Genomic DNA, 10,235 nt, shown 5'->3' with positions numbered 1-10,235 from the left:
CCCCAGCTCCATCCTCCCCTCCAGTCCAAACCATCCTCATCCTCAGCCCAGTTTTTCCTCGGTCAGGACAACACCCGTTAATCCGTGAAAAGACACGCCTGCTGTTTCTTAAACTCACTGTCTAAAAAGGGAGAAAAACACAGTAAAAGGTGAGGCAGGAGGGGGCCGAGGGCCGAGGGCAACTCCTCGTCTGAGAAAGATGTGTTCTTATGTAACAGTCTTCAAAGGTTCCTCTAGGTAGAGTTTGCAGCATTTAAGTTTCCTAAGACAGGATGGGTTTCTTTGTGTCACAGGTTCTGAGACAACAAACAAAGAGAAACCAGGGGAAAATGGACCCCGAAGGGCGGGAGGTGGCCGAGGCTCTTCAGCATGGCGCTGGTTCTGCATTCACAGCTCAGCACCTCAACGCCTGCTGACGTGTCCGCTGTTTGCGATACAGTAGAGCAATGTGCTGGTAAAAACTGATCCAATCCAAAAAATAATATTAATAATAATAATTATAATAATTATAATAATAATAAAAAGTCAAGGTAAAATAGCAGCTGCATTTTATGTGTTTGTTGGTATTATGGGATTTCCAAAACAAAACACAACTTTTGTTTTTTTTTCCTTTCCTCTTCAGATCTACTGAGTCTGGAGATCCACTCGTGTCCTGGGCTTAGATGCTCGACTCCTTCGGGGGCAGGTCCACGTTGGTGACAGAGGTCACCAGGGAGACAAGACAGTCCGAGGTAGTGCCGTTGACCGACCTCCGGATCAGGGACACTCGCTCCTCCACACAGCCCGCGGACAGGCGAGCCTCTGCATCATGGTCCCAGCACTCCTCGATGGTCACGCAGAGCTGGGCCAGGCCCTGCACGCCAGCGGGAGAGAGGAAACACGTGCCTTTGCTGGCGGCCCTCAGTGAGGACAAGGAAACCAGACCATGTTCCCGAGGACAGAGCCCACAGGCCCATCCACAGGGGTCCAGGGGAAGCTGCCCTTCCAGGAGTCAGCATCCTGAGCCCACTGGTCTCCTCCACAGGCCCCAGGGAAGGTCCACTGAACCTCATCATACTCAACGAGGGAATCCAGGGCCCCACGGGGCTGCCTGCCTTGGAATGGTGACATCCCAAAAAAATCTTCGTCAAAGCCCAAATCACATAGGGGCCCAATGTGCACTTACAGTGGAGACAGAGGGGGGCTTCATCCACCCTTTTCCCCGGGGCCCCCAGAACCTCCCCAGGGTCCAGGGAATGTGGCCTGACACCCTGTGCTGGAACCAACTGCGTGCAGCTGGGAAAGGCCACAATATGAGCAAACTGCCCACCCATATCCAGGAACAATCCGGCCTGCTTGGCACTAGGCCACACTCAGACCTCTCTGGACCTGCTCCACATCAGGGAACTAGACTGGCACCCACAGCGTCTCTGCCCTGAGAGACTGAAAGTCTGAGGCAGAAGCTAAGGCCCAGCTTCCCCCTCCCTGTGCCTAAATTTTCTCCATTTGCAGTCCTGGGTTTCACGGAGCAAGACAGATCCAGGATTCCCGTCCCACGCGTCAGGCCCAGGGCCAGTGGGCTCCACTGCACCAGTGAGCCCGGGGGCAACCAGGGTCTGTCCCACCACTCTCTGGGGTCAAAACCAGAGCCGCCGCCTTGAAGAGCACTAACCCGCACAGACAGTCCCCTGGTGGAAGGGAGACGATGCACTGGGGAGGGAGGAGGGGACTGTCCTGCGGCCTGAGCCCTCCCCGCTGGCCCTGCCGCCCGGGACAGCTGGCTGAAGCTCCCCTCCTGACCATCAGCATCCCGCGCCCCCAGGGTCCTCTGCAGCCCCGAGGAGGCTGTCCCTGCCCCCCCCACCGACCCCTCACCGGGTGTTTCAGCCAGTGATCCTTGATGGCGGGCCGCATCTTCTTGTGCACCACGACCTCCTGCAGCTCCTCCAGTGATGGGTGCTGGCCGATCTCTTCCTCAAAAGGCAGCATGTACTCATCCACAGGCCCTGGAGGAGAGAGTGAGTCCCGGGGCGGAGGCGGGGGTCACCGAGTGCCCCACTTCTCCCCCCCACGCCCAGGACGCTTGGGGCTCCTGCCCTGCTCACCGTCGGCAGCTTTGCAGCGGGACACGAGCTCCCACAGCACCAGCCCCATGGCGTACATGTCGATGCGCAGAAAGGCGTCTCTCTGGAAGTTGATGGCTCCCTCGAGCACCTCAGGGGCCATGTACCGCCGCGTGCCCACCTGCGTGAGGACAGGGGAGGGGCTGCAGTCACCGAGCATGTACAGATGCACTCACAGGACATGGGAGCTACATCCCGTGTGCACAGCAGGGCCATCGACAATGACAGCTGTCCCCGAAGGTCGTGGGGGGGTGGGCAGGGAGGCCTACAAGGGGCACGATGCAATGATGACTGTGAAGTATCACTCCAGACAGTAGTAATCTACCACAGAACTGCTGCCTCTTTACTCCATCAACAGCACAAGGGGCTCCACAGATAATACGTATTTTACTGAGACTGACACCAAAACAGAAGGGGGAGAATCGTTCAAAATATTAACAGCAGTTGTTTTAGGATGATCTGCTCAGGTTTAACTTTAGGTTACTTTTTCTCTAGGTTTTTGATTTGGATTCTTAATATACACTTATTTATCTTATTTTTATCTTGTTTAATAATTACAACTGAAAGAGGGAAGGGAAATCTGTTTCTCGCTGACCAGCGCAGGAAGCCATGCCACCCTCCAGGCCTTACCTCCCCACTGGTGAAATGAGAGCATCGCCCCTGGGGTCCTCAGACAACTCTGAGCTTATGGGGTGACCCCTGTCCCCTGCCAGCTGACACCAGAAGGGCAGCGTCCATCCCCATCTTCTACCCCCTGAGGCGCGTCACCTGCCCGTGAGTGTCACCTGCCCGTGAGTGTCCCCTGGAGGTTTCCCTGGCTCAAACCGAACAGCCAGACCAAAGTCAGCCAGCACAGCAGTGAGGTCACTCTTCAGCAATACATTCTTGCTCTTAAAGTCCCTGTGGAGACAATGGACTGAGATGGAGCCGAACCTGTGGTCCAATCGACCCTGCTCCTGCCTTCCCACCTGGACTCCCAGAACCCTAAGCCGGGGCCCATCCCACCCTGTGGGGAGCAGGGTCTGCACCAGGGGCGGAGTTCCACGAAGCCACACAGGTGGGCAGCTTTAGGACACCCCCCTCCGTCGGTGAGAATCCCTAACTGCACTCCGACCAGAGCTGTCAGAGCAACACCAACCCTAGTCCAGTCCGCAGCATCAAAGGCCGGCCCTCACATTCTCAGAAGGTTTGAGGAGGGACAATGCAGCTGGGGATGTGACTTTCCTGACAAGAATTCACACTGTTTGAGATGTGAGTAAGAAGTTTCAATGAATTTGCCTGATTCCGAGCAGGCCCCAGAGCAGAGGTCCTCAACCTCCACGATCTAACGCCTGATGATCTGAGGTGGAGCTAATATAGTAATAATAAAAATAAAGTGCACCATAAATGTAACATGTTTAAATCAACCTGAAACCACCCTCACCGCAGTCCGTAGAGAAACTGTCTTCCACAAAACTGGTCCCTGCTGCCAAGAAGGTTGGGGACTGCTGCCCCAGAGGTTCGAGCCGCTCTGGAGGTGGCGGAGTGGGTACTGGGGTTGCGCTCAGCCCTGCCTTTCCCCAGCAGGTCCTCAACTTCCTCATGCCTGTCTCAGCCTTACTGGGAGGACTAAACTGATGGACAAATGCTTAGGGCCATCCCTGGCACACTTACTATGCACTATTGTTAGGTTGGACCCTATGGAAGAGTCAACATTCAACCGTGTTTGACCTACAAAAATGGTAATTTCATACAGTCAATGCCCTATGTCATTAATGTTATTCCCAATGGGGCCCTTCAGCTCTGAACCCCAGAATTTGAGGCGCCCTCAAAGTCAGAGAACCACACTAAACTAGGTCATCTTTTCTGTGCTGCAGTTCCTTCACCTGTAAGGGCTGGGAAAAATAGTACTTATCTCACAGAGCAGCTAGGAGGCTTAAATGACTCGGCATTTCGGAGTGTTTAGAGTATTGCCTGCCACTGTGATAAGAAGGTAACAGACTAGCTCTCAAAGCACCATCCAAGGACTGCAGAGACTCCCCGAGACTGTTTCAGGGGATCTGCAAGGTTCACATTCCTTTCATAATAATCCGTTATTTGCCTTTCTTAAAGCTCTTTCTCCCAGGACTACAGAGTTTTCCAGAGGCTACATACACACGTCATCACTCTGACAGTTAAGAGGATATGTATGCTCTAACACAGCAAGTACCAACACACAGAACTCCCACCGGTGACAGAATCAGCACTTCCTTCTGTGGCCCCTGGAGGGCACCAGAGAACCTGCCTGAGCGGCCACAGCCTGAGCGGACAAGGGCGCGAGGCAGGGGAAGGCCCAGGGTTGCCTGACTCAACACAGAGCGGCTAAGCAAGTTTATGAAACTGAGACCCCCCCCAGGCCCTGCTCTCAACTTCCAACTCTCTCTGCGGCTCCAGGTCAAGAGAAGAGGGGGCAACTGCTAACCCAGGTACCTGTGGGCAATAGATGGCTTGTGGCCCTCGCCTCGGCACCAGGGCACATCCTCGTGTAGGTATGAGAGGCCTCTAGACATTGTCTCTGCCACGTGACACAGTTCGTTCCATGTGATGATGTTCCCCTTGAGGTAATCCGTGAGGGAGCCCTACAGGAGACAGCACAGGCTCTGGGCACGTGGGCAGGACCCAGCCCTGCCCCTGGAGGGCCGTATCTGTGGGTCAGATGGCTGAGTGCCCACCAGGAGGTTGGCACCGACGAGGCCAGGAGGGGTTGGGAAGCGGGTGGTGTCAGAGAGTGATAATCATGAAGTCACTACCCGTGCTTCCAAGAACTGATCCCAGGGAGAGGGGTTCTTCCTGCAGACCCTTGTGTCCACACCCATGGAAGGATGACCTCAGGGGCCCACGGTCACCTCCTGTGGGAACAGGGTCCACAGGGCGGGACTCACCTTGTCATGGAAGGCCGTGATGAGCCACAGCTCCACCTCCAGGTTGGAACCTCGTTTCTCAGCGGCAATGAACTGCAGCAGGTTCTCGTGCTTCATGCCAGGCGTGCTGAAGATCTCCCGTTCACTCTGCCATGACTGCTTGTCCTGAAACAGGGAGGCGCGGCTAAACCCCACTGCAGCCATGCCACCTGGCAGCTTCCCACCCACTCCCAACCTCAGCCTCTGTAAGGGGGCAGAGCAGGACGGAGCCAGGCCACAGACCACAGGCCGACGGTGAGCCCTGAGATCACCAAGACCAGCACCTGATTGACAATAGGAGGCCACTGAGGTCCAGAGTGAGAGGTGAGGTCCAGAGTGACAGAAATGAGGGGCCCAGGACCACCCAACCAATGAGAAGCAGAGCAGGCCTGGTTTTGCCAAGTGTCCAGGGCCCCTAAGCAGAACCTGAGGTTAAAGCAAAACCCTGAAAACTAGGGCGGACTGAGGTTCTGCAAATCAAGGTTTCGCAAAGCCCTACCCTAGGCCCACGATAAACGCTGCCACCCTCAATGGGGCCCATTCCTCTCTCACCCCGCTTGCACAGGGTACAGACTGCCGTTGGGCAGGAGGGCTCAGGGCCCAGACAGATGACCTGGAGACCCCCCCTCCCCACAGGCAGACATGCACCTGGAGTGGGAAGATCTTGACAGCCACAAAGTCGTTCATGAGCTGCGCCTTCCAGACACAACCAAAGCGCCCCCGAGCCTTGATCTCCAGTAGCTGCAGCGGCTTCAGGCCCACCAGAGGGGACGGGGGTGGAGGTCCAGGGTCCTGGGGAGATCGAGGGCTTAACAGAATCTGGCCTTAATAGGATCTACCCTGCCCCGCCCCGAGCCAGCCCTGTCTCACCTCATGGATGTCCACGTGGCCGTAGGGGGGCTTGCGATGTCGGTACATCCAGAAGGCCAGCAGGACAATGAGGGAGAGGCCCCCGATGGGCAGCAGCGAGTAGGCCAGCACAGTGAGCAGGGTGGGGGCTGTCGGGGGTGGCTCGTACGTGACTGGGGGACACACGGAGCCCAGCGTCACACAGTCTGCCTGCCTGCACACCTCCAGGGCCAGACCAGAGAACCCTGCAGCCACTCCCCACCCCACGCAGGAGCCGAGCCCACATCTGCTCCCCCCACGCCCTCACCTTCTGGGCCGCCCGCCTCGGGCAGGTGGGTGAAGCGCTCGTTGCAGAAGTTGCCTTCACAGCAGCAGAAGTACACTTGAGGGTTCTCCTCAGTGGCCACGCACTCCTGCCTGGAGGCACAATTTCCCATCCACAACTCGGCTGAGGAACAGACTCCCAGGGTGGCCCCGCCAAACCCCTCCCCATAGACAGAGATCCCTATGGGGAACCGTGGGGGCTGGGCTCCCCGGAAGTGGCACCCAGAGTCAGGAGCGAGAACCAAGGGTGGACACCCTCCCCCAGCATTCCTGGGGACCTCAAAACCCGGGAGGGCTGGGACCCAGAACCAGCCTGCCCGCCCGGGCCGCCTCAAGAGCCCGTGTGGACTCCGGACACCCGGCCTTGGGGGCGCCAGCACCTGTCGTAGCAGTTGAAGTCGTCCAGCCAGCAGCCTTTCTTGACGAGCTCGATGGTGCCCGAGCTGTTGCGCCAGGAGGCGTAGCAGTGCAGCCGCTTGTCCTGCTCGCCCTCACAGCGCTCCAGGCCACTCTGGTTGGTGCGCTCCAGCTCCCAGTTGGCGTTGTAGTAGATGCACTCCCGCGTCTCAGCCTCCCCGCGCCCGGAACCTGTGCCCGGGGAGGGAGCTGCTGCTGAACCGCCCCAGGCCCGTGGGGTGGAGGAGGGGCGGGCACAGACCGACAGCCAGGGGCACAGGGAGGGGCTCGGCCAACACCTGGGGCTCTGAGGGGCCTCCTTGCACTGCAGCACGGCGCCCTCCACCCCAGGCATGTCAGAATCACTGTGTGTGTTGGAGTGGGGCAGGAGAGTGATGCTAGACATGCCGATTCCTGGGCCCAGCCCAGACCCCTCCAACTGGAGTGGGGGCAGGATCTGTGTTTTTAACCACCCCCTTTGTCCCAGGTGGTTCTGGTGCAAAACTCGGAACACTTCCGAGAAACTAGGAGCACAGCTTCCTGTCCATGTCTCTGTCCTGTCTCAGAGCGGCTTTGCTAGCGAGAGGCGGGGCTGAGGGCATGGAGTGGACCTAGGAGACCAAATGCTGTGGCAGGGCCCAGGCTGGTGCCAACGATGCCCACACACACCCTCCCCCCGCCCACGCAGCTGCATACTCTGCAAAGCCCCCGATCCAGAGGGCACACGGGACCCATTGCATCCATGGCAGCAAATCTAGTGAGGGTCCTTGGAGACATGTGACCTGTGGGCCGGACCCCCAAGCTGGGCTACAGGCGGGATGGCGCACAACCCCACCTTCCTTCCCCTGACTGCAGCACACAACATTGCCAGGCTCTTGAATATGCTCCGCTTCCAGGCTTCACACAAGTTACTACCTCTGGCTGCAAGATGTTCCCCACTTTCTCCTTTAAATGTTGGCTCTTCTCTCTCCCTGGAGGCCAGGCCAATTACTCTCCGCTTCCACAGGCCTTTGCACTTCCTCCATCACCTCATTTATCCCCCGTGACTAATTGCCTATTGCTGTTTAAAGGGTTATTCCAGACATTCAAAATGTATAAAAATAATGCAACCAAAGATAATCCCCCCAGAGACAATAACATAATAAACACTCATATAAGAAACAAAACATTACAAATGCGCTTAATGATTGCTTCTTAAATGTCAGGCTTCCCCCACAGGACTGCAAAGCTGATGCTTTGAGAGCAGAAACCTTGACTGCCTTGAGTGTTAGAACCAGGTCCAGACACAGGCCAGAAAGATGGGCAGAGGTGCCAAAGGAAGGAAGGACCAATAATCAGACAGAAGGACACAGTTCTCTCCTGGCTAGAGCTGGATTGTCAAGGGAGGGGAAAACGAGGGATGGCCTCAGCCTGCAGCCCAAGCCCTAGGGTCCATCTCTGCTCAGACAACAAGCCTCCACGCCCCGTATAAAGCAGGGAGCCCAAACAAGAGAAGTCACCAAACAGCAGGAGTGTCCCAAGCTTGGCCCAGCTTCTCTCTCCAGGCTGCTGACCAGGCAGGGACCCCTCTGGCCACTACTGTGAGCAGGACCCATGCGGACAGGGCTGGGAACTCCAAATCTCAAGGCTCCAGGTAAGACCAGGGGCTCAGGATGACCGTGGACCCACACCTGACAAGATCCTCCTACACGTGCACGCGTGCTGAGTCGCTCAGCCGTGTTTGATTCTTTGTGACCCCATGGACTGCAGCCTGCCAGGCTCCTCTGTCCATGGGATTCTCTAGGCAAGAATACTGGAGTGGGTTGCCATGTCCTCCCCCAGGGATCTTCCTGACCCAGGGATGGAACCCGCGTCTCCAGCGCCTCCCGCAACGGCAGGCCGTCCCTTACCACTAGCGCCACCTGGGAACCCCACCTGGGAACCTCACACACCAAATGAAAAAAAGGGGCCCCGACCCCATTCAGGTCCTGGTTCGGACCCCTCCTGGCAAGTGCCCCACCTGCCTTGTGCCTCCGTTTCCCCACTCGTGTAAAGGGGATGCTAACTAACCCACTTCCTTGCTGTTCCAACAATGACTTGAGTTACTGCATTTTAAGTGAGAACAATGCCTGGCACCATCACTGTTATATTAGAGTCAGACCCCTCCCCACTGCCAACGCCATTTCGTCACAGCACAAGCCCCCCGCCCCATCAGGCTGGGGGTGTGCACATCCACACCTGCAACAGCTTTGTATTGAGAGCCCCAGGGGGACTCGGGAAGACTAGGAGGCTCCATGCCCCCCCACTCCCAGACTCTGCTGCCAGCTGGAGAGGAATCCCCCTCCTCCCTCCTCCCTGGCACTCCTTCTGCACACACTCAGCTATTTATAGCCTCTGGCAACACTCCAACCACAGGCCGCCTCCGCCTTTTAATAGACACAGGGCTCCTGCCCACACTCACAGAGCCAGGGCCCCCACACAGGAGGCTCCCCGACCCCCACCCACTCACCCATCCCAGCAGGAGAAGAAGCTGTGCCCCCACTTGCTGCCTCAGAGCCCAAAGGGGCACCTCCCCCGAAGACACGAGGGTAAGGGGTTCATTCTACCCCGACCACCAGCCAACCCGAGAACCAGCCTCTCAAGGAAACAGGTATACAAGCAGCTGTGTCCCCAAGAGGCGGTCCTTATGTTCCAAGCAGTCTACACCTCAGTGGGAAGACATCCCTGGTGCTCCCCAAGCCCCCAGTCCAGGCGAGACACAGAAACCCAAATCCTGGACACACAGAACCACCTAAAGAAAGGATGCACGCAGATTCCACTTAGAACCCACGATCTGAGAGCAGCATGAACCTGACACTCAAGGTCCGTTTCCCAGGCCCGCTGGCCTTGGATGTACCCAACTTGCCCTTGGGGAGACAAGGGGGAAATGCCATGGGAAGAGAGAGCGGGCTGAGACCTGAGGCAGGCCTTGGTGGGAGGGGGTGGGGCCGGAGAAGTCACGCCTCCCCGGGGGTCCCCCGAGCTCTGGGTCTAGGGTACATTCAGCTCAGCCAAGAGCTCTCAGAGGTACCACAGACCCCAGCAGCCCGCCAGCCGCTGCACTCTGCCCTTGGTTCCTGGGGCTCCCTCAACAGCCTCGCCTCCCTGTGGGCGCACCTACACTGCAGCGTGCTGAGAATGGGATGCCAGCCACCACCACACCCACCTCAGGCCCCAGCTCACCACCCCCCGCTCCCTGCAGGAGCTGCCAAGCCAGAGAGGCGGCAAAGGGAGGCAAGCCCAGCCTTCTCCCTCAGCGTCCAGCCTCCAGGTCTGCGCAGAGACGACAGGCAGCCCCCTACCACCACAAGCGCACACAGGGGTTAGGCTCCCTTCCCTGGAGGCCGTGCTTTGGGGTCCCCTCACCCTGCCCCGTCGGAGGGACCTGCCGTTAGCTGAGCGCCTGCTGTCCCCGCAGGCTCCTCCAGAGCAGCCAAGGAGGGTCCCGAAGGTGTGGGCACCCAGCGACAGTACCCGGATCCGAGTTTGTGACTCCGCCTCCCCCAGTCCACACAGGATGCTCTTCACCATCTTCCCCACGACCAGAGTAGGATGGCTGGTGTGTGAGGGATAAAGGGAACCTAAACGGAGGTGAGGAGGAGGGCTGGAGCACCACACGCACACGCAC

General features: G+C 57.8%; 1 protein-coding gene across 5 annotated transcripts in view; it reads right to left on the bottom strand.

The window, feature by feature from the left end:
* Nucleotides 1-531: 531 nt before the first annotated feature.
* ACVR2B (activin A receptor type 2B) overlaps nt 532-10,235 on the bottom strand; it is a 39,187-nt gene continuing 29,483 nt past the window's right edge. For 3 of the 5 annotated variants that reach the window (XM_081527392.1, XM_081527391.1, XM_081527390.1), the window contains exons 2-11: nt 6,574-6,781; nt 6,177-6,286; nt 5,891-6,042; nt 5,669-5,812; nt 5,003-5,146; nt 4,551-4,699; nt 2,888-3,002; nt 2,085-2,223; nt 1,855-1,985; nt 532-853 (exon numbers count right to left, since the gene is read on the bottom strand). In XM_081527392.1, the coding sequence (XP_081383518.1) occupies nt 659-853; nt 1,855-1,985; nt 2,085-2,223; nt 2,888-3,002; nt 4,551-4,699; nt 5,003-5,146; nt 5,669-5,812; nt 5,891-6,042; nt 6,177-6,286; nt 6,574-6,781 (1,487 nt within the window). In that variant the 3' untranslated portion in view covers nt 532-658. The remainder of the gene's footprint in view (nt 854-1,854; nt 1,986-2,084; nt 2,224-2,887; nt 3,003-4,550; nt 4,700-5,002; nt 5,147-5,668; nt 5,813-5,890; nt 6,043-6,176; nt 6,287-6,573; nt 6,782-10,235) is intronic. The other 2 variants (XM_081527394.1, XM_081527393.1) reach the window with 1 other exon arrangement.

This window comes from Giraffa tippelskirchi, chromosome 9 (assembly GCF_054371585.1).
Source record: "Giraffa tippelskirchi isolate mGirTip1 chromosome 9, T2T-mGirTip1v1.2.pri, whole genome shotgun sequence".
In the NCBI taxonomy this organism is placed as follows: domain Eukaryota; kingdom Metazoa; phylum Chordata; class Mammalia; order Artiodactyla; family Giraffidae; genus Giraffa; species Giraffa tippelskirchi.
Note: the sequence above shows the minus strand (reverse complement) of the source record. Positions and strands in the feature narration are given on the sequence as shown.